This window comes from Sturnus vulgaris, chromosome 1 (genome assembly GCF_052056855.1).
Source record: "Sturnus vulgaris isolate bStuVul1 chromosome 1, bStuVul1.hap1, whole genome shotgun sequence".
In the NCBI taxonomy this organism is placed as follows: Eukaryota; Metazoa; Chordata; class Aves; order Passeriformes; family Sturnidae; genus Sturnus; species Sturnus vulgaris.
The window spans coordinates 19,064,641-19,091,790 of record NC_142243.1 but is presented as its reverse complement, the minus strand read 5'-3'; the positions used below and the strand labels follow the sequence as shown (position 1 = coordinate 19,091,790).

The following is a 27,150-nucleotide window of genomic DNA, read 5'->3' as shown; positions in this document are numbered from 1 at the left end:
TCACCAATTGGGATCTGTCAAGTAAAATTCTGCACATGGAATTTCTTTTGCATCTCTGACAGTACAGGGACTTTCTTAATATCTTTACTGTACTGCAGTGTTCATATGATGACTGTCCATGTCCATTCATCCCTGACTCCTGGAGAATCTTAAGAGAAGCAAATGCTGCTACGTGTCTTGCCTGATCAACAGTTGGAAAACAGAATGCATGCAAGTGTTGTCTGAGCCACATTATGAAAAATCAGTTGCCCGTTGCCAGCCTCTTCATTATATCATCATTCCTTCCTTGGCAACCACCCTGTCTCAAGCCAGTCCTTCTGAGATTCATTACCCTTGCAAATTGTTCAGATTCATATCTGTCTGTTTTCTGAAACCAAAGCCATTGAAATAAATAGATTCCCATGGATCTTTGTCAGTTTTCAATTGAGACTTTATTTTTTCACTTGCTTTTCAGTCCTCCTTACAGTCCTGGCCTTGGCTGCATTCACTCCCTTTCCCCTTCCTTCTGTCAGTGTTGCCACTGGGCTGTGACATCCCCAGTGTTCAAGCTTTCTCATGCATATGCCTGCTGCTGAGGAGATGGTTCCAGGTATGAGCATTGGAAACAAGCATTTAGGGCTACATTTCTTCTAAAATCGTAGGAAAGAATTCACCAGGTTTTCCTTGTCATGGCTTCAAGTGATAATTTTGTCACAAAGTATAAATTTAATGACAAGACATGTCAGGAAAAGCTAAAAATAAAAAAGAGGTTTTGTTGTTTTCATGGAAAGCTTACCTCAAAACTACATTTGTTTTCACATGTTTTAGTTCCTTTTACTTTTAAGAGCAGCTTCATGCTCCAGTCCCTTACAGTGACTATTCTAGACAGGACTTTTATTTTAGAGCTACTACCCCTAGGCCATAATAGTGCAACAATTTCAAGTGCTATGTGTGTCGTTTTGTCAGTGATGCTACATCATCCTGGAAAAGTAGCTTGTTGACATGTCTTCCTAGTGTGTTTCCAGGAAAGGATAAGGTAGCCAAAATCACTAGCATGGGATTCTCACCCTGCCTCAATCACCAGTGCTGGTCTCAGGTGTTAAGTGGGGGATGAATAGACATCTCCATAAAGGGCCATCGGTGCAAATGCTGCTTCTCCTTCAAGAGCCTGGGGGTTCAATTCTGCCTTGTCTTGCCAGAGACAGCATTGGTATAACTCTTTAGTCGGGGTCTGCCCTGCAATTCATGTTAGAAATGTTTTATCTTCACCCATTACTGTGTGCTTCAAAATCTGTGCAGGCTGAAGTGTAGCCTATAACTCTGCTTTTAACCACCCTGAAAAAAGTAAAGCCAGACTCTATAACCTGCATCATGACCCATGATGCCTGGGGCTGCTTACCTACAAAAATCTTTTTGTAGCTATTTGCTCAAGTAGAAATGGTGACTTTTTGACTTTAAGCTGCAGCACGTGGCAGTCTGATACGTGCCTGCACATCTGAGAGCAGAGAGTCTAAAGCCTGTTGAAAAGAGCATGAATGGTGATTGTTTTAAGGATCAAGGGCTTAACTGGCTTGCTAAAAATTGCCATTTGTCAAAGAAATAAATGCTTATTAATTTAATAACTTATTAACTGAAGGGTACTAGCTGCAATATTCTTAAATCCTGAGCTGAATGACAGTAGATGTGTGATTTCATAGATCTCACTTGTTGGATGCAAGTGACGCCAAATAAAACAAGGCGTCATTTGGCAATGACTTAATAGAGCAATAAAAGTCATCAACCCATTCTTTTTTTACTGCAGTTTATGTTCTGCTTTGATTTCCTGCCTAATGTGGAGGAGACATGAAATATAATGGAGTAAAATTATCTATGGAGCATTTTTTAAGAGTTTTAAGCTCCATCTCTCTTGATCCTATACACTAAAATTAATATTTTCATTCTTTCTAGTTGATTTCTATTTAGTGTTATTGGGTGGTCATACAGATATGAGTGAATTTTACTTTTCTGCTTTCTACCCCTTTGATTTCTACCTCTCACAATTGCATCAGAACCAATGAGAGCAGGACTGTAAGCCATTAGACCCAGAGCCTTTTGAGCCTCCTTCATGATCAGAGCAATTGCTATGTGAATTTTATGCCTGCTTTCCTATCTGAATAATACATTCCTACCTGTGCCTGCTGCTGCCTTTTGTCCACATTAACAGCTCTGAGCTCTACCTGTTTTCAAGTGTCAGAGCAAGGTTAGGACAGCAATGGCATTGCTTACCTCAATTATAAAAATCTATGTCCACATTTTCAAGAAAAAAAATCTTCAGGCCTGTTTTGAAGCAAGTTTTGTTCTCAGTCGTCATGCTAAATATTTTGTTTCTTTTAAATAGTGATGTGAAAGATAAACCATTTTTTTACTTTGGAGGACACATGCTTGCACTGCCCTAAAACACCCAGCCAGAAGATTGATTAGGTACATGAATATTTCTCTTTATGAAGAGTTTCTGTATTTTTACAAATGCTTTCTTCTTTTTTTCTTTTGAGCTTCTTCAGCTGCAGCATTTTGTTATAGCAAAATAAAAATTTTATTCATTAATTCCAACTCATAGTATGAACATGGACTTCTGATAACACGGAGACGAGAAAGTTGTGCATTCAGCTGTGAAAATGTCCAAGGAATAATATTTGACATTACTTCATATGTATTCACTCAAAAACCAGTGAAAAAATCTGATGGAGCAGCTTGCATCCTCTGGTACTTCTCAGGATTCGTAACACTTTAAAATCTAGCCCTAGATTGCCAATTGCAAAATACATTTATTCCAATTTTTATAAATACGATTTTTCATCTATTTCCATTTGAGGGGTAGGAACAGAACAGATTTTTGAGGCATTCAGCTGGCATTACCCTAGATGAGGAGGAACTCAAGCAATTCTTAGCAAATATGCTCTGGGCATTTGTGCATTTGGAAGGCGTGTTTGGGGTCATTTAAATACTGTTTTTACTGCTAGCTTTGTTTTCAGAACTGTCATTTCTTGAGAAAACAGTATTTTGCTTAAAACACAAATGAAAAAATGTCAATACATAATACACATCTTAAAAGAGTGAGACTGTCATTGCAATTATCAGTTATTCCACTAGGTTTAATTACATTTTATGGAGACCAGAAAAGAATGGTAAAATGTGAATTTCTGTGTTAAATTATGTATTTGGTCTACTGTGAAATAATAATTTTTAAATATAGGTGAAGAATAGTTTAGTGTGCTCTATCCATAAAAATATGTATTTTAGAATCCGTGTATGTTCAGAAACTTAGCCTATTTCTATTGTATATGCTTGTTAAGACTAGAGAGAGAGGAAGAAGATGAATTATCACAAATCTCAGATGGTGCTTTCTTTTACAGGTATTGAAAATACTTATCCTCCAAGCAAAAATTAAGTACTGGCTAGGCAGTCAAGAATATTCTTAAATATTTCTGAGGCTGAAATATAGTTGTTTTGAAGTATAGCACTGTTGACATTTTGTTTTCTTTTAAATGTAAGTCATTTTGGCAGTCAGTATTATAGATATTAAAGGTCAGTTCCACTCACAAAAGCACTTTAAACTTATCAAATATTTGAAAACTAATCAGGCATGTTTTTTATTCAGTGGTTCCCATTTAGATGTCTGGTTTTTTCTGATGTATTTACAGTTTTGTATTTTTACCTTGTAGTCAAATTATCAGTATGCCACAGCCATGTAGTTTTTTCCTAACTTTCAGCCTTGCTCCCTTAGACAAGGATCACTGAAATTGAGGATGAATTGTAGCTTCTGTCCTTCCATAGAGGCTTGGGAGGTGTGGTCTTGTTGATGTGGTCACATGAAATTAGTCATCTAATAGAGACACTTCTTGCTCTTGCAAAGCCAATAACTGCTGATGACTGTCAGCTGTATTAAAACCCTTCTTCTTCTTTTACACAATCAAAAATAGGTTTGGTTTCTTTTTTTTTCTCCTTTTTCAGAAAACCTAGTGCAGTGGTTTAGATACAGAAGGAAGGACTGAGGACTCCAGCTTTAAAATGCAGAGCTGCTCTCTTTGGCTACCAAAGGCATAGCATTACCAAGGCATGATCCAACTTTGAGACATTTCTAAAATGAGTTCTCCCCTACTGATGATGTGTGACAGATAGTTGGATGGTCAGAGGGCTCTATAGGTTCCATAGGTGTCTTTTTGCTGGGTGCATACTGACTTGGCTCCCCTGGACAAGCCAGCAGCTTTGCCCACTGCAGGGCAAGCACCAGCACAGTGTTGGTGGGCAGCTCATTGGGGCACTTTAATGCATTACTGCCTGATTAATGTGCTCATTAATTGCACCACACCAGAGCGGCCACTCTGGAGGAGAGCAGTGGTTGTGTCTCGTCAATTAACCTGTGCATTCTGATATTATGGCAAATAACTTTGCCATCTCAATACATTAATGTAAAATTGGGACAGTGTGGAAAGACATTCTGTTAAGCAAGCAGTCAGCCTGTTCTTTAAGCCAGCAAGCACTGAAAGTGTATTTATTGGACAGCAATGTGAAGCAGGTGGGCTCAAAAGATAACAATGTACTAGGAGAAGCTGCTATGCAAGAAGCAGCAGAAAGGAGAGCACGTTTTGAATAGGTTTATAGAGATCTTGTCATCTCATCACTATTTTCTGTGACAGACTGGCACTGCTATTAACATTTTGACTTTAAATAATCTAACATCATTCCTTCGGTGTATTTTGGTGGGTTTTTTTTCTTTTTGTTTGTTTTGTTTTGTTTCTTTTTGGGATGGGAGTTTGGAGTTTTTTATGGGTTTTTTTGTTTGTTTTGTTTTCTGCAAGGGTGGGGGGTATTGGGGGTTTTTTTGAGGCAGGGAGACTATCTTTAAACTTATGTTCCTAGCTTCCAACCAACTGGAACTCTGCATTTAAAAATATGATTTTTAGTTATGACTCAAGAGGTCAATCAAAAGACAAATATTTTGTCTTCACATCTTTCTGTGCATATAACTATTACCATGCCTTCTTTGGTCTCATGTTTAATGATCTGTGTGGGTTCAGTGTTTCCTGGGAAGTCTGCCTGGCCTTAATATTTAATGACCATCTAGTGTGGAAAGAGGCAATAGCTGATTTTGACAGCTAGCCTGTGTGCAGACATAGCTTACAGGAATTCCTATATTCAGCACAGTATTGAAATGTGACCTTCTGTGGCCATGGTAAAATTCACAAATAATTTTATTGATCTGGTTAGTTTTTGCGAGTGGAAAAAAGAAAATGGAATAAAACACAATGCAACAGTTTCTGAGAATATGGGGAAATGCATCTGATCATGCCTATCTTTGTATATATCTGTGACATCAGGATTATGAAAAATGCAAATTTCTTGTTGAAATTGCTCCAAAACCATGGTAATCAGAGGTATAAATCCATTTTTAAGAGATTTATAATAGTTGTTGTATGACTAGACAGGAAAGTCATGTTACCAGATTGTTACAAGTCATAAAACTATGATGAAAATTTTCTGAGTTTTCTATTGAAACATTCTTTCTCTGCCATTTCCAACAATAATTCTGAGTTTTAGTTACGCATTTGAGTCTGTGTTCTTTGATGAAATTTTTGGTAGATTTTCTTCTGCTTGATCATGTGTTTAGTTGGTTTTGTTGTCTGGAAGTAGGAGCAAAGGCAGTGATCAATTCATCAGCTTTTCAAAAATTTTTGTTTTCTCTTTTGAATTTAAACATGGGTATCTCTGGCTTCTACGTGGTTTTTATCGTTCTTTTTTTCATGTAAATTTTAATTTCATTAAGATGAATCAATGAATACATTCTGGATCTTATTCCATTCATCTCTAACATCTTGTCCCATTGATAGTCTCACAGCTTCATCCTGGTTTGTCTCTTCCTGTCTTTATTCACTTTATTGTCTTCTTGCTGTTGCTTTGGTTTGTTCTGAATATTGCTTCTATGTAAGAATTCTCACACTCAGGAGCCACTTTCTGCCTATATTTCAGCATATTCTCAAACTTTAAAACAGAGATTGAAACAACCTTATAGCTGAAACTCTACACTGTGCCCTCAAAATCTTTAGGAGAGTCACTATTGACTTTGGCAAGAGTAGGAATCAATGTGTGATGCAGTTTAGCCTCATCCTCTTATTGTGTCTCATCATTAACTGACACTAAAAGCAATTCTTGTGGAGCAATTCTGTTTATGGTATGTGCCAGGGAAAAAAAAAAAAAGAGCTGGACTGGTGATTGTGAACTCTGCATAGGACAACCATACAAATAAGCATAGAAATTTTGAGCATATCAGATAGAGAAGGACCTTCAGAGATCACTGCGTCCAGCCATGTGTTCCAAGCAGGAAATTAATAAATTAGTCTTGCCTAAAATTCTTCCTTTGGTGTATTTAAAGTATATAATCTAAGTAGGCAGGTACTGAAACCAATATGATCTGCAGTAAAACTTACAATTAGGTACTTAAGCTCTATTTTCAGTAATATTAGGGAGCTAGTACACAGAATTTACTTAAAATAGGGACCAAGGAAAACTCACTAGCATTTGAGTTTCAATAATACGTGAAAAAGAATTTTACAACTTGAATCCAGCAAACCGTGGGCTGCCTGTAGACGTCCCTGCTTCATAAATATTCATCTGACCTTCTGGTTCAGCTGTAGTCAGAGAGTAGAAGCCCTTGTAGATTCAGTGAAGCAAGTCAGATCATGGTCATGGGAGACAAGGACCTATTACACTCCTATTGCCCTTTGATCCACCTAATTTCTATAGGCAGGAGCTTCTTTAACTGTTAAAGTCATCTTCATGTTATTGGCCTAATCCATTGTTCTCATCTTAATCAGATGTTATGTGATCCCTAGATAAAATATCAGAGGTGAGGACAGCTGAATGAAGCTGTTTTCATAAACACAGGAATTTTCAGGTGATTTGCTCTGATTTATCTAAAAAGAAGCCAAAGTTCTGCCATTTGTTACATTTATGCTGAGCACATGTTGACTGGACTTACTGTATAAAGATCCAAAGCCTGAATTCTTCCCTGACGTCATGAAAGCAAACATGCATGAAGCGTTTTTCCTTTCACCTCATCAAGAAAACAGATTATTTAAAAGCACTGGCCTATAAAACCATTTTGTATCACAATCCTTAAGCAGGTTATAGCCCAGTGGTTTCACAGCAATTAATCTGAAGAACAAACAGAGAAAAGGCTGCCTCTGTAATGAGTGAGTGGAAGAAATTTAAGGAGACATTGAGTAGAAGAATCCCATTTGTAGGAAGTGATTGATATCCATAGAAAACTTCTCAACCTTGCAAGAAGGTTGAGAAAATAAAATAGCCATAAGAAAAATTACTGACTAGGACTCAGTACACTGTTATCAGTTAACTAGATGATTAAAATGAAGGAGCATTTAGATTTGGCTCCTCCTTTAACCCATCAACAAATTGAACACTGTCCGTATAAATTTGTAATGCAATGTGCATTTTTGGTGGGAAAAGTTGCCATGGTAACACAGCAGAAAATCAATAAAAGAGTCGTGGTCTGATCTAAAAACTGCCTCACCTCCAGGTAAAGTTTGAAGCAGTATGAAAACAGTATAGTTATCAGCAAACTACAGATATTTTGTCTAATTCAGCCAGGTACTTAATTTTTTTCAAGGATGACTCTAACTTCATCCTGTAAGGCTGCCCAATTCTATAACTATAGTTACTCCAAGAGTTCAGTTTAAGAATTAAATTGTTTTGCTCCATGGGGCAGGTGATAACAACTTAAGTGGCCAGGCAATAAACACAAAGGACCATGACTGGACCAGTTTAGCAGGTCTGCTAGTGTTTTAATGACTTTGATCCTCATTAAATATTCTGTTTCTTAGTATATCAATTTCATCTCCTTACACTGCTGAGGTTGGAAAGGGAATTCATGAAATGCTCATTTATGCTTTTTGAGGCAGAAAAAGCCTTTTTTCTTATTAGTCTGGAAATTAATGGATATGCCACAAAACATACATATAATAGCCTTGCAAGCATTTCCCTTCAGTCTGCCTTAGAGAAGGTTATTTTTACACCTAAAAGTATCACAGGACACAGAGACATTGAGGTTGGAAGGGACCTCTAGAGGTCATTGAGTCCAGTCCCTGTCCCAGGCAGGGCCACTTGCAGCCAGCTGCCTACAGCAGTGGCCACGGAGCTTTTAAATATCTCCACGGATGAACAGTCCACAATATCTCTGGGCAACCACTGCAGTCACCCTCACAGCAAAATATTGCTTTCTGATATTCAGAAAGACAGCACCTTATGTGCTTCAGATTGTGCCCATGGCCTCTTGTCCTGTCTCTGGGCACCAGTGGCTCCTTTTTTTTTACACCCTCCCTTCAGATGTTTATATACCTTGATGAAATCCACCTTGTATTCTCTAGGCTAAACAGCCCCTAATCATCTTTGCTGGAATGTCCTCGCTGGAGTGTCCTTCACTGAACTCTCACCAGTATTTCCATATCTCTGTTGTGCTGGGGAATCCCTTTTGTGGGTTTTTTATGATACTGCCAAAACCTCTGTGAAGTATGCAAGCTGCATAACACAGATTATTGTTAAAATCAAGAGTTGCTCTGTTAGGTACAGAATCCCTTGCCCTAATCTTTTCACAAAAGATCCCTCACTTAGAAATAAATAGTTAAAATTAAGCAATGAAATTCAGAAAAACTGTTAAAATTCCTGCAGAGTCAGTTGCAGAAAAGAATTCCAACCTGGCAAGCAGAAAGCCTGTTTAATGGGGAAAGACACAAAGTATTGGAATTGTGCAGCCTTGAGAAAAGAGAGAACTTGATTGCAAAGACCAGTGCAAGTGCCTCAGGAAAGAACTGCTCAGATTAAGGAGGATGAAAAAAAAAAATACTTTGAATTGTGATGTGGTGAGAACTGACAGGAAAGGGAAACTTATCTCTGAGCAGAAGCAGATCAGTAGCAGTGAAAAGTCAAGATGAAATATTCAATAAATGCAACTGAGTAGTGAGCAGTACCCTTCTAAGGACTTAATCTGCAACATTGGTATCTTAAATTCCTTTCTTCATCAGCAGTGGGAGGAAGGAAAAGCAGGGAGAACTTTGGTAAATCCTGCCAACTTTTATTAAGGTATCAAAAATCAGCTGAGTACTTTCTCTTCTGGCATCTCATTCAGAAAACATTTGACTGACTATGCATAAGATTAAAGGGCATAGATCCAGTAGAGAATTGTGCCCAAGAACTGCATGAACTAGATAAGCCAAATATTTTGTGCTGTGTTCTTTCTGTGTAGTCAATTTTACTAAATTTTACACTCTACAATGAATGTGGAGTTTTTGCCAAGGATTCCTTATGAACACAACATGAACCATTCAGCTTTCCGTATAAAATTTAGACATAATTGTGTCTTATGAAAATAAAGCACTAGTTTGGACCAAAAGATGTCATTTGCCAGTGGTAACAGCTAACAAAATTTGAGCTTCTTTTTTATTATTGTTTGTTTTCATTTGTTTGTTTTGGTTTTGATTTTTTTGGTTGGTATTTTTTTGAAAGAAGGGTTGGGTTTGTTTGGGTTTGTTTGGGTTTGGTTTGGGTTTTTCTGGTGGGGGGAGGGTGGATGAGGGGAGGTGGATTTTCTTGTTTCATGTTTAATTGTTGTTTCTAGGAGACCTGGAAATCTGTGCTTGAGTTATACCCAATTTTTTCACTGATTAAAATAGCTTTCATTAGAACTTTCTTCCTAACATGTGAAAATTGTGAATTATGTTTCACGTTACTATCTCAGTGTAAGCTCAGCAATATCAGAGTAAGATTTGTGGGTACCCTGTCAAGACAGATGCTTTTCCAAAGATCACATCCATCAGGTCTAAAGTTGTTCCTGAGTTTGGATGATTCATGTTATGTGGTAGTTACATTTTGTCCTCTGCACTTATAAAAATAAAATTGTCACACAGCAGTTGGACTTCACCCAAGAGCTCCTACTGGCTGATACTGGTACTTATTCTACAGTGTATGAGTTTTCCCATTTAACCAATTTGCAAGGGTACAACGTGCACATCTTATAAAAATTTAAATGTGCAAAACCATGCCAATGACACATTCCCAAATAAAGGCTTAAGTGTAGCTGAAATTAAATTGTCGCTACAGAAATGTGTTTGCACATCTCTACTTTGAAAGTGAGATATATTGTACTGACAAGAAAATATGCAAATAAATGATGTTTTAGTAGAAATGGTATGCCACTGTTTACTCTCTTCCAGTATCCTGATCTAAACAAAAATCACCCTTGTTTTGAAACAATTAATAAGGGAGAACCAGAAGAAGAAAACAAAGCAATGGTAGTAGAAGTAAATGTACAAACCTGTAAAACCTACATATTGAATGATTAATGCCATCTGTAAAAAAAAAATAAATCGGCAACTTAAGAAAGTGAGATGAAATAAGGAAAAAAAACTTGTCATCTTTGTTGTAGAGCGAGAAGTAGCACCATCCCTCTGCCCAAAATAGCCTGCCACCTTTACCAGATTTTCTGTATTGATTCTTTAAAACATATTCTCTGCTTGCTCATTTCAATAAATACTAAGAAATAAGAAACATATCAGTGGCATTATAGAGTTGTCTAGCTAGCAATAATATATACATGATGAAGAAGTTGTTTTTACAACATATCTTTTCTATCTAAAAAGTAGCTATATGATCTGAGCATTGTAAATGCTTAATTAAATGTATTGGACAGAAGATTATTTTTGTTACTGTGATTTTAAAAGAAGCAATAGCCTTTGTGCAATGAAGTATTTCCTCTTTCTAAACATAGAAGGAAAGATGGAGCAGGAAACAGGGCAAGAGAGATGGAACTCACTTTCAATTAGGGCAAATATTTACTTATATAGTCAATGAAATGAAAAAGGTAATTCAGAGCACCTAACTTAGCCTTCTTGGATGAAAGCCTGTTAGCCTCTGCAATAGGATTCCCTCCTCAGAGCTGGTCCCTTCCCCCTCTGCAATCTGGAAACATGCTGAGAGAGGAGTCAGTGCCAAGCATGCAAAGATTTCCTCTCTTGTGCTTAAGTGAATGTATGATTTCCATTTGCCAGAGGTGTAAATACAATTTTCTCTTGAGGCTGGATGGAAGGTCTGGAAACAGCCTGGGGCAAAAAGGTCCCTAAGTATGGCTGGATTCTGTTTTTCTATGAGTCTGTTCAGCAAAATGGGAAACACTGTCCATGGCATTCAGCCACTTGTGCTGCAAGACATATTTGACTGCCAAGAGGACTGTGTGTGAATGTCTCATTAGGGCTGAAGATCCATCTTGACTTGTTTTTCCCAGATATCTACACCATTTTTTAAGGCAGTAACTTACATGTGTAGAAGTTTGAGCTCAGATTCCATATATGGCTGAATGATAGCTGAGATTCTACTTCAGTGCTATGATAATATTGGTAGGAGATAGATATAGCTATTCCTTTGTTAGAAAAAATTAGTGGAAAAGAAGACTTCATGTCAAAACCACTAGCCTTTTTGTCCACTGTGAGCACCCTAAATATTGACTGAACTCAATAGGTACTGAGGGTCCTTCGAGCCTTTGCAGACACAGGCCCGTAGATACTTTTATAATTTGCTAAATGAGAAAACCCATCCCTGCAAGTGGTAGAATATTCAGCCCTTTAGGGCTTTCATTTGTTTGTGTTTCCAGCTTTTGCAGAATAACTGAAGCATTACATGCTGTCATAAAATGAATGGTTTTTGTAGGACTTTCACTGTAAATAACGTGCATGTATTTTATGAAAAACTATTTTCCTGAGTATTTTAAACTCTATATTAAAATTCAGTTTTTATATTTAACATAAATTGAATACTTTAGTTCTCTCTTTGTGGTTCCATCTTGTGAATTCATCAGTCTTATTTCAATAGTATTTTTGAAGTCACTTGGTCCTTCTACTTTCTATAGTTTATGTTAAGTGATAAGAATTAAAGAGACACACCTGCTTTTTTTCTATTGAGGAATGGCTTGGCTTTCATTTAAATCAAATTTATAAGCCATTGTGTTCAACCTGGTAAGGCTTAAGGAGTTTTGAAAAGCTGAAAGAAAGTGTGGGGTTATGTTTTCTTAAGAACTAATGTTTTCTGCAATGGAGAAGCATTTCTGGTTGAGTGGTTTTAAGTATCTTTTTATAATAATATTTTCTTTTTAACAGCTTATTATGAAGCTGAACATGAATGTTGAACACATTGATCTTGAATGACCTTGAATGTTAGACATTCAAGCTCAGAATTTTCATACCATGTGATTTCCTTCTCATGCCTCATCACTGAAATTGTGTACTTGCAAATGAGAAGAAAACCTATTTCTCTCCTGTTTTCAGAAGTGTCTTTCAGGCATTGTTGAAAATCACATGTAGGCAGGTGATTTCAGTTCAGGAAGAGGTGATGAGGTTGTCTTCCTACAACTGATGAAAAAGTAGTGAAATCTATCAGATTCACTCTTGCTTTACACTTTCAGCAGTAAAAAAAATCATTAGATGAAGTTATGCCAAAAATGTTAGAAGTTTGAGAGGGAGTAGGCTAGCCCAATGAGAGTCTTAAGTGGAAACTGAACGCTCAAGAGATTTTCAAAAAGTGACATTGATCACAACAAGTTGTGTAAGGCTGGGAATTCATGAAGACTTCGATTTGACATAATCCTTCACTGAAATGCAATTCAGTGAAGTAGGGTGATGAAACTTTTTTTTTTCCTATTATTACTGGCTTAATTTTCTGGTTTTTGGTAGGACGTATGTGAAAGCAGGTAAAATGGTTGGGAACCACTTTGGTCGGATGTGACATTATATGAGGATGTGAGTTTACTTCACTTTGATGGGTTTATTAAACAAGATAGAGATCTGAAAGTTGAATTTCAGTGGGAAAGTGTGAGTCTAGTCTTGGAGGCAAAAAGACTGGCATGAAGATCATTAGTGACAGATTGGTGACAACTGTTTTTAAAGTTATAAACACATACTGGGCTTTTATTTTGTGCTGTACACAAAGGGAAGGCAGTTCTCTGTGATGCAGATTCAAGACAGTGTGCCCAAAAAGGTAGGAAAGTTTTCACTTCTGATACCAACCATCATTTTAACAAAGAACTTCAGAGAAAGCAACAAGACATGGTTCTCTGGTGACTGCTGCTTGAGTTTGGGCACTACCAGAGCAGTCCTCTTTCCTCTTTTACCCTTCCACTTTCACCTGCTGCAGAAGGAAAACAGCAGTAACAACATGGATCTGTACATAATTACACTCATCCTGTGGTACACCTGTACCAAGTTTTCATGTGCTAGGACCTTTGCTGGTCTTAGTTGACATCTTACATTATTTAGTTGAGCCTACACAGATAAAATCGATAGAAGTTACATCAGTCACATTGGCAGAAATCCTCAGCAGTGATGTTTTTGAGATGTATATTCTGCATGACTGAGTTTGTGTGAAGAGTAAGAAGTTGTAGTTAGGGTTCATCTCCAAATAGGGGAGGATGGATAGTGAATAGAGAAATTAGGGACAGACATATGTTCTTTAAATTCCATGTTGAACTTGCATCTTATGCAGTGCTTTCGGTGACAGAAGAAAAAAGCTGATGTGACCAATTGGAAACTGACCTTCTCTGCTCCAGATAGCTTAGTGCAAAATAGGCAACAAACACCAGAGCAGTTCAGGAGAGGGTATCCCTCAGCTCTCTAGTCCAGTATTATCACTGAGTAATAGATGTGGGGGTGATCACAGCAGCTTTGGCTTTCTCAATGTATCAGTCCTGCTGATCAGACATGTCTGATGTCCCAACAATTATCTTCTCTGTCAATAAGAAATATAATTCTATCCCATTGTATGCCAGTGTATATCACACTCAGAGTTTTCCTTCTGTCACTTTGCTTGATGTAGGAAGTTGCAAGGCATTCCATTTTTCAAAACCACTCTCTGTCTGATCCCATACAAAGAAGTCAGGATGTGCATGATAGCAGGTCTGTCAATGTCAGCAAAGTCACTCTGCTGCTCCTGGTCATTTGTGGTCTTGCCTTCCCCACCAGCAGTCACTGAGCTCAGGAAGCTGTGCTCTAAAAGTGTCAGGAATCAGTACAACTTCACTACTCTCTGTTGTAGTGACAGACCTATGTCAGCAGTGTTCAGATGAAGCTGGGTCTGACCCCTTAGCAGGTTCCTGAAATGTCTCATAAAATGTTTGTGTGACTAAAAGGGTTGCACTACCCTTTTTACTAGTTATCCCTTCTTACATTTCCAGATGAATCAAACCTTTAGGAATCCTTTACTTGGACTCAGTAACAAAATCTTGGTTACTGGTAGCGATGATTTGCCTTTCATATATTCACAGTACAATTAGGAACAGAGGGTAAAAAGCTGATTCTTCCTTGCTTACATTTACAAAACATATTTCTGGTCAGAACAAATTACGGTTGTTTTTATGTTTTTTCCTGTCCGTGGTGAATTTTAGAACATTGTAATCCTCACTGAGAAGTGGCCATTGCAACTGAGTCCCCAGATCAGAGAGGACAGATCCACAGTTTTGTGAGCAGATTGTCAAAGCATAAATAGTAGTGATGATAACCTTTGAAGATTTTCTTTGTTGTCTTAGTGCCTCAAAGTGCATACTCAGGATGGACATTTGAAAACTTTTCTTGACAAAGGTCATCAGATCCTTTGGTGAAAAAATTTTTTTTTTGCTCTATTAAGATGTATATGCACCTTACCTAATGAAATAATATACACAGAACAAGTAATTATGTTCCTCAAAAAGGGGATGTGAGTTGCCATACTGATGGCAACTTGTGAAAGTAGCAGCTTCTGGAGTATAAAGTTTATGCAAGAGTAAAAGTAATAATCAGTTCCCTAATGGAGCCATGACAGCAGACAGAAGGATGACAAGCCATATATTTACACTCTCTCAAGGGAAATAAATAGAACCTGCATTATTTTGTTCAAACTGAATGAAGTAAAAAAATTCATAGGTTCCCCATTTTCTCTCTGCTGCCATTCATGACCTGAAACAATGAAAACAACTATGAGTGCAGGTGGTGGCTGAAAGCAGTTTTGTTTCTGCACCTGCCTGTGCATGCTTCCTGAATTTAATCTTTCAGGAACTTTATTTCTTAAAAAAATAATAGAATGTGAACATGACTATGTTTTGTTTCCTGAGATTTCATGGGAGGCAATATTTTCTTCTTGCATCTTGGTGGTTTAATCCATACTCTCCATTTTGTTATTCATTCAAAAAGAAGTTATTAAAATGCTCGTGGAAAAAACTGTCACCACTCTTCTGTAGCTGTCATTTGATGTGAAGAGCAGCCTATTGTGTCTTATGCTGCAGACAGACATATTCCACCAAAGCATGATGAAACAGCCTTATCCTCATTACAACTAATGTCTGTCTAAGGCTTTCTACATTAAGACAAGACTTCTAGCTTTCCTGATGAAACTTTTACCTTTTGGGTGGATGATGAATCATGGGGCTACATTTATGCTTTACCAGCTCCTAATGTTGAAAGGAATGAACATGTTTTCTTTGGGCAGACTTTAAATGGCTTTTTCTTGGCAAATACAATCCAGCCACATCTGATGATTACTTTTACTAAGTCTAAACATAATTTTGTTGTAACCTCCACTTTGGCTTGGGAGGCAGGGATCACTGTTTATGTACCCTGTGATTACATGGCCTTTACCACAAATATCCTATTGCTGCTTGTAACTTACCATATGATTAAATGACCAATATTTATCATCAGAGTGAAGTGTGCATTTTATCATATATCTTCCATAGCGTAGTACAACATTGCAACTTAAGTCCTCCGTTTATTAGAAATTAAATTTTGGTCTAGTTTAGTCTAAAGACATTTTCTGTTTAGTTCTTATGCATCTTCCTCCAATAGGCATATTTTAGCTCATCATGTGACGGTCAAAATACTTACACAAAGCATTTTCAATCACAACCATTTAGAATTTCTTTCAGATTATGTACCAATGCCTACTGAATTTATGAAAGATGACTCTTCCACTCATTTCTAAATGTCTAAAAGACATGAACCGTGTGTTTTCATATGGATTTTTACTGAGGCCCAGAAACATACACTCAGTTTGATGTTTCTGCTGCCCAGTGCTGTATGGCACCCTCCTGGCAGGGCTGATGTTGTTGTACCATAAAGTGCCCAGGCAATCCATCACAGCCTGTACAGCATTCCACTGACGAATACACTTCAACCTCAGAGCCATGAGACAAGGCACAGCTATATTTACTAAAGGGCTTTGCAGAGATTGCTCTCAAATCAGCTTCCTCCTGATGGCTTTGTAGGAGAAGCTGAACTATGAACAGCACAGCTGTGTACCACCCCCAGCCTAGCCATGGCCAATCTCCTCACTCTGACTGTATGGAGAAGATGGGTGATCACAGGTCTGAGATCTCCAGATGGAAGGATCAATTCCCTTGTGCTCCTAAACCTCTGCATGCACAACTCCAAAAGAGGCTCATCGCTGCTTTTTCTTAAAGGGACACCTACGTTTTAAAAACTGCTTGAAATGGTCCAAAAGATTTTTCCTTGTTTTTTTATGTCCATAAGTAAATTAATTTCACTTCTCCCTTTAGAGTACTTCTTCAGACAAAAAACAACTATTTTAAAATGAAAACCATAAAGATGTTACTTGTTCAAAGTTGAAGCTAGTATACTTCCCATGACAGAAACTTGTAATCATGTAGTTCAAACTAGTATTGAATATATTATTTTTTTGTCCTTTATTCTTTTTGGTCAGCTAATAAAACCTTAGACTTGGAACTGTGATACAGATCCTGTTCTAATGGGAAGATAAGGGAAAGCTTTTTCTTTAATTAAAACAATGAATTTGAAATGAGAGTGTAATTACCCAGTTTGACAATGCAGATTTTGCTGTAATCATTATGGGACTTTTGTTAAGTTACTTGCTTAGAGAGAAAGCTTCATCTTTTTGGATCTGGGTGAATATCTCCCTGTATTAACTGCACTGAGAAAGACATTTTGGTCTTCCCATCCCCATCTTGTATTAAAATGTTGTATATGACCATGAAGGTAAAAACCATGAAGATCTTTAGTACTGAAATTTTATAAAAACTGAAAGATCATAAAGGAACACTTTATACAGGCAATATTTCTCTTTATGGAAGGGAAATTGGTCCATTTCCCTACCTGTTTGCAGAAGGCTTTTTCTGTGCCTTAAATTACAGATCAATACAGTGCTTTCATGTAAGGTAATTTGTTTTAATGTAAACTAATGTAGGAAAAGAGAGGAAACACAAGGGAATTACTGATGATACCAAAGCTAACGTGATTTAATTCTCAATTCTAAACACTGAGGATAATATATTCTAGTTTTTCCCCACTTAGATTTTTGCCTTTTCTCTGCTTAGTTCTTCTTGTGTTGCTCTAGGCCAGATGTTTTCACAACTGAAGAGCTCAGCCCAAAATGATTGTGACCTAACAAGTGGACAAAGGAGGAAACAAATGGCAAAGAAGGGGCAAAATTGTCTCAGCTTCAGGATAGAGTGTGTCTGCTACAATTCTGGTTGAATTTTGCAGTCACTGCTTGTAGTCTGTTGCTCACCACACCAGCCTGCCACCCTCACTGCCTACACAACATTTGTCCCTTGCACTGAGAGGTAGACCAGCAAACTGATCTTAATCAAAAAGGTTTGGTTTCGAGTTTATTTACTTTTGACCCAGGGTAGAGGTTCCTCATTCAAAGTATTGTCTGCCATTATTTTCACTAAGATGAAAAATAAATTGGTGGTGAAATTTAATGAGTGGTGTATCCAGTCCTGGGCATCAATCTGAAGTGACAGAAAGGGACAGAGCTAGCTGCTTTTCCCTTACAGAGGCTGCATTAGAGTCCCCTCGGGGGGGATGCAGAGTTGAACAAGAGGACAGGATATGCTTATATACATAACCTTTAATTGGACAACACATAGGAACAAGAACCTCTATCAGAAGACAAAAACATAGCTTGCCTCCCCTCCCCTGAAGCCCAAGTTGCACATGGACATTTACCAGTCCCATCTCACTGTTCTGAGCTGTACATTCACTGCTGAATAATTCTGCTTGAGGCAAACCCATGCTGCCTCACCTCTCTGGACACTGTGTCCAACACAAAAAAAAAAATTGGTGGGAGAACAAGAAATCAGACAGCACGTAGTGGCAGGATGTTGACAGTAGAGGAACATAGAGCTAAATTCCCTTCTGAAAAATTCCTGATAGAATAAAAACCATGTTCATTATAACTTATTTCAGTGTTATTTTTTATGTATATATGTGAAATGCAATTCAGTGGTGTCTGAAAGTTCACTAATGTTGCATGTTAGGCTCTGCAGTCTTCCCTGACATGCTGTGTGTAGTTGTTTTACATGAATGTGAATATTATATACATAGGATTAGCTTATGTAGTTTATGAAGGATTAATAGAAGTAATGCAATAGTGTTATACAATGGGTGTGGAATTAATCTCTACATAAAATCCCTGAAGTTATATTTCAAAGAACATTGGTTTCCTGCAGTAAAATCCCAGATATTCACCAAAGTGTCTTTCTGTTATGCATAAATTTAAAGCAGGTTTTTAAAAATTTGAAAAATTTTATTTTTGTCTTCTGCAACCTTGTTGCTTCAAACTTTTACAGAATTAATGACAACCCAGTTTTATGGCATTCAGCATTTTTCTAAACTCTGTTATTCTTTTCCTTGCTGAATTTTTTTAAATATTGGAGAATAATGATTTCATCATAACCTGAAAGCTTTTTATTTTATTTTAATTATTTTATTTTATTTTATTTTATTTTAATTCCTGTGTATCATGTGATTTATCAGGTCAGAAATAACTTTGAAAGTTAGTTAACAAAGAGTAGAATAAGCAGAACAAGCAGAAAAGCTTGTGACAGTTATTTTTTTTAGACTCCGTGGCAAATATAGGAGAGAGACAGCAGCAAAAGTTTAAAAAAAAACTGCATCGATATTACAACAGTTTGATTCAAACATGAACCCCAAACATATATATTAAATCTTTACAAACATTAAAAGACCATCAAAAAATCATACAGTACTATCCAAATTTTCTTATTGGTGACGAGAGCTGTTCAGGCATGAAGATATTTTACCCAACCAGTAAACAGCAGAAATAGACTGCAGAGTACCAGAAATAGACAGCAAAATTAGGTTTTCCTCTAACAGCCTTATTCAAGCCTCTTCCAAGGATTCAGCAGCGCCAAAGTTGCTACAATGACACAGCTGCTAAGATATTCATCCCAAGTGAGATAATCCTCCCGTCAACCTCTTTCCTCTGGTTCCAGTCTGTCTAGGAACTGTGCTGGTCTTTGTTTGGCTGAAGCTGGGAGGCACTTGGGAGCTATCACATGGTGGTGTCTCACCCAGCAGATAAAGCATTTCAGCCTCTTTCCAAGAATTTTCTCTAAGGAAGTATGATCAGAGGGGAACAGATACAAGTCATTGGACTTTAAATAACTAATAATTGTGGTTTCTTTCTTCTGAAGAGGAGATCATTGCAATTTAGAGTCATTGAAAGCATGTGAACGGAACAGATACTTCAGTTACAATTACATTTGCAAGTTCTTTTTATTCCATTATTGTCCTTACTTTAAAGTCCTCTTGCTCCCATGTTCGGCCTTGTGGTATCCAACAAGCATGTCTTGTGGCATATCAGAAGGAAAACATCTACTGGAAGAGTTTCATGATACACTATCCCCTAAATTCCTTCACTGAGCTGAATAGGATATGAATCAGAATAGATTATATTCCACTGGATCACATATTTTTCACAAAAAGAGTGACTAGCAGGGAAACTACAGCAAGCTGGAAAACTTAGTGACATTTACTCAATGTCATACATTGCACGTTCCAAAATTTTACAGATAATGCTGCTTTAAGTATTAACAAAGCAGCAGGAAAAATAATGGTGAAAAACTAATTTTCTGGCCTTTAAATATCTACATAAGATAACACAGAAGTACAGAGAAGAGTAGGAGAATTGTGGGTAGCTTTTCTTTTTACCCTCATGCACACACTCACAAGAAACCCTTGTAAGGTTATGCAATTAAGCAAAACAGTTATGCTCATGCCTTCTGGGGTTTAACTTTCAGATAGCCCACTTTTCAGGCCAGAAGAAGAAATGGGTTAGACATTCAATCTAGTCAAGCAAAAGCAAAGTTAAAAAAAATATGTATAATCTCTCTCTAGTTCGTTTTTCCCAGAAGGCTAGAAAAAATCATAAAATAGCATGAGAGATTGGTTCATTTTACACTGATCTTGAAAGCTCATTAAGGTATTTAACTTTCATGGATTGTCTGAGGGATCTGGAGTTGCTGTTATCCTTTTGTTTAATTACACTGTAATCTTCATGCAATTATAGTGATGATAACAGTCTTCTACAGACATAACAATAAATTAGCCATCAGGGGATGAATGACATTACTTAAAGCTTACTTCGCTGAAATATCAAAGAAAAATTAATATGGCTATATAGGACAAGGCGTGAAAGTAAATTGCATTATCTGTTTCTAGAATTCAGCATTCCAATCTATTTTAGGGGCTTAATAGCATAACATATTCTTGAATTTGCTTCATAAAGTAATAGTTGGTGGAGAAATATCAGGAACAGCACAGGGAAAGCACATTTCAGCACAGTTGAAAAAGATACAGTGCAAAGTTTTGTGGGCTGTGCTTTATATGCCTATGCAATACTTTTCAGCTTCACCAACTAAATACACGAGCAACACTACTCCTGATGCTTTATTTCCCCATATTTTGCCATCTTTTCATTGGATGTAAATGTCTCTTGTGTAGTTTATTTCCAGAAACAAGAATAGATTCATCAAGTTTTTACTGTTACTGCTGAAGAGAAGAAAAGGAAAATTGTGGTATGTCGGAAACAGTGAGGTGTAAAATAAGGAACATCCTGAAAATAAAATGCAAGTCAAAATTCTCAGCAGCATTAATCAAAACAATTGCAAAAAAAATTCTACATCCCTCTGACTTTCCATGAAAGAGAAAACTTGCAACTCTGGATCAATCAATTATAAATTTTTGTGCTCTTTATGATAGCAGTGGCATGTCTATTTGAAGGTATAATTTCACATTAAAACTTATTTCACTGCTGTTATTTAGCACCAGCAGACACGATGGTTCTTTTTCTCTCTCATTTTCTTTTTGCCAGAGCCTTTTCCTTTTTAGAAGACATAAGATATTATATAGTGTGAGTAACCTGATCTGAGCTAACAATTACTGAGGGTAAGACCTCATTACAGTACATTAAGTGCTGCTTCAACTGCAACTTTCCACCTTTCTTCTAGTAGAAAATCATGGAACTTAAAAAAAAAATAAATTTAAAAACTCTTAACAAGAAACAAGAAATTCCAGTAATTCAGGTAAATAATGTTGTTTTTGCATATTAGGTTAAATAGTTGATATACAAAATAACATATAACATATATTAAAAAATCCAAATACTAAGTTAAGTTTTAGGTTGCATTAGGAATTGTGGTAATGTTTAGGTAGTAGGGTGACTGTCTCTATGGAAGGAGGTGGGGGCTGGCCCTTACCAGACAGAGACAGAGCCACTGCAGGGGACAGCTGAGCCCATCAGCCACCCTGGTGGCACCTCTAGGGGAGATTATTTAAGACAGGGTAAAAAATATTGCACTTAGTGTCAGGAGTGAGGAAGAAAGCATGGGAAAAGACACTGTGGACACCAAGGAGAGAAAAGAGGGAGGAGATTGTCCAGGCACCAAAGCAGGGCAGGCTGGAGCAGGTACTTCTTCTCAGACCCTGGAAGATCCACACTGAATCCAGATATCCACACTGCAGCCTGTGCAGGATCCCACACTGGAGAGGTGAAAATGTCCTGGAGGAACCATGGGCTGTGGAGTTCTCACAATGCAGCAGATTTATCCTAAAGGACTGCAGACCATGGGAAAGATCTATGGTGGATTAGGAAAAAAATGAGAGGAAAAAGGACTGACACAGATGAGGTGTTATGAACTAACCACAAGCCACATTCCCCATCCTCCTGCACTGCTCAGTGGGGAGGAGGAGGTAGAAGAGTTGGGAATATAGGAGTGACACTAAGCCTGGGAAAAAAGGAGGGGTGGAGGGAAGGTGTTTTAATCTGTCTTTCTCACTATGCAAACCTATTTTACCTGGCAGAAAATTAAATTGACTTTTCCCAAGTCAGTTCTTTCTTGCCCATGACAGCAACTGGCGTGTGTTCTTGCTGTTTATGTCTGAACATACACTTTTTTAAATTTTATTTAGTCCCTTTATCCTGCTGAGGAAAAGCAGCTTGGTAGACATGGGGCAAATGGCAAAAGTCAGCCCACAACAGAGGGAGACAAGGGTTTATCTTACAAGTTAGTCACCAGGCAGCTTAGAAGATGGTTATCGACCAAGATCATTCTTTTTCTGTTGTTGTTGTTGTCTGCATTTCCCATAGCCTACCATCTCTTCAGATACGCTTCAAAGGACACGCTGCCTGTGCTGCCTTGAAACTATATTTTGTCATTCTGTTGGCAAACATTGTCAAAAAACTTTCTAAGTGATACTGAGTTTGTGCACAGCTAGGAATAGAAAAAAGGAAATCACAGAAATCTGATGTGCAGAGTGTTGTAACGTTGTACATTAAATTTTCTTTGTAAACTTGATATGTTAGCCCACAACAGATAAGCATATTTTGGAATGGGTAAATTCAGGCATAAAATGTACTTTTAAATCAAGTTAAGGTCCTACATCAAGTGGGACTGTGCTTTCATGCTTAAGTGGGTTTATATATATATTTTCACTGTTGCAGTGAGTGTAAATTTGTACACTGTTAGAACTAGAGGTATACTCTTCTTGATTTACAAGTGGTTTTAGTATTAGTTCAGCCTTAGTTTTAGCTAAATTTATATGTACATGTTAAACTTAAAGAATGCTGAGCACTTTTCCCTATTTGTCTTCATTCCAGTATTTAGGAGCATATTATGCTTCTAGGTATAGTGCTGTGGAGAGTTTTGGAAAAGACCTCTACCAGTGCCTCCCACAAAGGAGAGATTAAGTGGTTCAGGAAATTGCAGGTCTGAAAAATTCTTCCTTGACTAAATGAATCAACCATGAGCATTTAGCATTGTCAGAAAATTAGGTCACAGATAACGTAAGCCAATTTTCTGAGGAATTCCATTCCAGAATAAGTTAATTTTACATTTGCTGCTCTTTTTAAGTCATAGTTGCAATGATAAAATGTCCATGGTGGACGGTGGCTTCATCTTTTGAATCTCTGGGATGATTTGAAATGACTTTGTGTTCCTTTTCAAGTTGTTCCAATGCATGACTGGAGTTCTCATTAGAATGATCTTCATGCAAGGCCTGCCTGGTTCCCAGCTATCATCCACCTCCTGCTTTCCATTTCTGTCTATAGCAGAGCTGCATCCGGCAAACACTTTGAGACACGTTCTGTGGTTACTAATTACTTGGGCTGATTTACTTAGTTAAATGTTCCAGCACAATTAAGTCCTTTCTTTTCCTATTGTATCTGCCTCATTATTAGTTATAAGAGTGACATTTATACTGTAAATGGGATGGAAAGCCTGAAAGGGAAACTCTGTAAGTGTAGGATGATTGTGCAAGGGATGAATAACTACTGAACTGTTTAGGCTAATTATAATGTATGAATATGGATTCAAAGGTTTTGTTTGTATTATCTTCAAAATATTTTTGAGAAATGGTTTCAAGATTATAGATCTACCCACAAGTGTGTTAAAATACGTGTGCATATGTCTACAGGGATAATAAGCAGCACATAATGTGAAATATGCTTCTGTGTAATAATACTTATTAAAAATGTCTAAATAAGCATAAAGGATTATTTATCAAGGGAATGACATTTTAGAAGCAAACAATAATAAGCAGGAAATAGTGAAAATGCCTTTCAGGGATTATACTTTGACAAAGTTGTTGACTATCCTAAAATAAGAAATCGAGTAAAATCAGCCAGACTTGTATATTTTGAAAGCTCACGTATTTATAAATGACTTGTAAATATGTGTGGGCAGATTCTCTTTCTAAACTGGTGTCTCTCTCTCTCTCTCCCTACCGATTACCAGAAGATAAAAGTGGTATTTAGATATTCAGTTGGAGGAATCTGCCCCCTAATTTCCCCCTTTTCCCCCTAAAAAAAAAAGAAAAAACCCCCAAGTTTTAGGTAGTTATGGAGTGCCCAGATATTAAAATAGTGTACCTTGTGAGTACATAGATATGTTTTAAATGAAGAAAAAACATCTTAGTTCCTAGCTCACCCCTTTGTCAGATGCCAAATCTTTGCAACTAAATCTTTTGTTTTATTTTCTCCACACTTGACTTTTTCTTAGGGCCCCCCTCATCACCACATGAGTTGACTTCACAGAACAAGATGTTATCTATAAGCAGCCATTCAGGAAAATTGCTGCAGAGAAGCATCTTGTTTGTGTATTTGTTTGTTTATAGCATCTTATGACTTCTGGAACTAGTTCCATGGGCAGTTGTCAAGCATTTACCTGTGTATTTCAAGAGTATAGGAGTAGAAGGTTGCCAGAAACTTACTTTTCCATGTTCTCAGAGATTTCCTATATCATTTAGAACAGGTCTGTTAACCTTCTCATCTCACACTGTTTAGGATGGAGATATTGTTGAAAAAGTGAGGATGCACACTAATAGTTTGTAATGCTATACATTAACAGTTTTGATCAGATTCATATTTGGTTCTGGAATTTTACAATCATGTTTTAGAGTTAGATGTATAGGTTCCTTCATCACATGTTGTATTGCCATGATACTAAATGTAAGAAGGAAAGAACTCTTGGGCTTGGCAGTGAAAGGTTTTGTAGAGGAAGAGAGACTCTCAATATGATTGAAGATGGAAAAGGAAACATAAACTAGAATAATTAGTGTTGAAAATAATACTATATTTTTCCAGTAAATAATTATATTTCTTTGATATGTCTTTCTAATAATATTTTTCATGTTAGAAAATTTTCAGCTCTAATATTATTCTTGTTGTTGAGATGTTTGCTGTTGGAATATACTTCACTGAATCCATAGAAGTAGAAAAAGCAAAAACATCATAAGACACCATCTGGTAAACACTATAAAAAGAGAGGTAATATGCAAGTCAGTTTTGAAGATCTGCCTGTAGCTCAAATCAACTTAAAAGCAAGGGGCAACAAAAAGACTCCTTCTAGAGAAATGGGAGTTTTTAAATCAAGCTTTCATCTGGGGCACTTAAAATAATTAGTTCCATTAGCCAGTTGAAGTGGAGTTGGCAAACCTAAACAACGCAGGTTTATTTGTTGACCATTGATTGTTTAAAATAGAAGAAGGTTCTTGCCATTAAAATGCACTGATTTTTGCTTTGGAGAAAACTGCAGGATTACTGTATTCACCATAGATGACTGGTCTGCTTTCAAAGGAAGAACTCCAATTCCAAAGCAGTAAGAGGTTTTGGATGAGCACTTCAGAGGAAAGAAGCTACTATTGATCTGAGGAGTACTGTCGATTCAGGGATGAATAGGACAGACTAGTGAGACCTGACACAGAAGAGAATGTAGTAGAAATGTTACTTGCCTTATAAACCTGAAAAAGTCCTATCTGTTCCGTTTTTCATCTGACTTTTTTTTAAAGGTTGTCACCTCTTGTCTGAAATAGTCCCTTACTCTTGTCTCTAGAAATGTGAAAAAGGGTTAGACTTTGAAAAGAGGTCACAAATTGCATAAGCAAAACAAATTGCAGATTTTAGGAAAGTATGGGAGATATCACTATGGAATATACCTGGTGGTAAATGACTTATTTTCATAGTGCTAGATACTTGCATTTTGCCCTAAACTGGAATTATTCTTCCTTGAGTTTTCACTGTTTTTATTTCTGTAAAAAACCTTCTTGAACTATTTGTTCCATTATTCATTTTGGATCTTGTTTTTCTGGCAGCCATCACAGATGTTTTTCTGAAATTTTAGCTCTTGTTAATTCACTATAAAATTTGTGGTGGGATTAATTTCTCTCAGCTGACCCTTTAATGCTCTGGCAACACCTAATTAAACCTGCCATTCTATTAAATCTTTTCAGAATTTACTGAAATGGTCTCCATTTTTTTTTATTGTAGGTTTCATATATACTGGAGAAGTTGTGCATCGAATGCTAACAGCTACTCAATATATTGCACCCTTAATGGCAAATTTTGACCCCAGTGTGTCAAGAAATTCAACAGTCAGATACTTTGATAATGGTATGTAGCAGTCCTTGATAAATAAATGTGTCTGTATCCCTTGGCTCTTCTTATTTTCCTAAATAACTATTTTTGAAAGAAACATTGAGGATTTTTAAAATATTTTTGGTTTTTGTTTTTAATTTAAAGGCTGTATAGCGCATGTGACTAAACATATATAAACAATTATGAGTTTAGAACACAGTAAAGATTCATTAATGCCTTTTCTTAATAGAGCAGATATTATCTGGATGCTGAAGTACATAAATTCAAACTAGCAATGTATTTTATCAGTTTTAAAATGGAAAATCTCTCTTATATAACAGTGTAAATTCCTGTTACTTCGAAGTATATATAGTGAATACCATCTGCCCACTACCTAAAATGAAAATAGCATTTGTGGAGTGCAATAGCAAGAATACACAGAAGCAGGGCAGGGATAAGGTTAATAAACCTGTCAATGACTAAGTGTTCATGGAGTCCCAGAATTGGAATCCAATACACTCATCTACACCACGAGCTCTCAACAGTTCCTTGTAAAAAAGATTGAAAGAGGAAAAGGCGAGCTGCAGTGCTGTACTTGAAACTCTGTGAGAAGTTTCAAAGCCCTTGAATGTGTGGATATTTTTCTCTTGAAGTCGGCTGTAATCAATATTTTAGAAACATAGCCTAAGTGGTTAAAAGGCATCTGGTGCTTTACCTCAGGCCTTTAGTGATCAACTGCAGTGGCAGTTAAAACTTAGAGAGTTTAGTGTCATGACTTAATATCATGAGATCCATGACTTCTAGATTGTCCTGGATACACCTGTGCTATTTTATGCATGTTTATTTATAGTGAATTTAAGCAAAAATTGACAGTAGGTTCAAAAACATTTTGTATTTCCAATGGTATTTTTTATT

The 27,150-nt window shown here is 36.9% G+C and overlaps 1 protein-coding gene across 1 annotated transcript in view; it reads left to right on the top strand.

Moving 5' to 3' along the window:
- Positions 1 to 27,150, top strand: part of PLXDC2 (plexin domain containing 2) — a 249,047-nt gene that overhangs the window by 149,477 nt on the left and 72,420 nt on the right. The window contains exon 5 of the mRNA XM_088160730.1: positions 26,149 to 26,271. Coding sequence (XP_088016856.1) covers positions 26,149 to 26,271 — 123 coding nt within the window. The remainder of the gene's footprint in view (positions 1 to 26,148; positions 26,272 to 27,150) is intronic.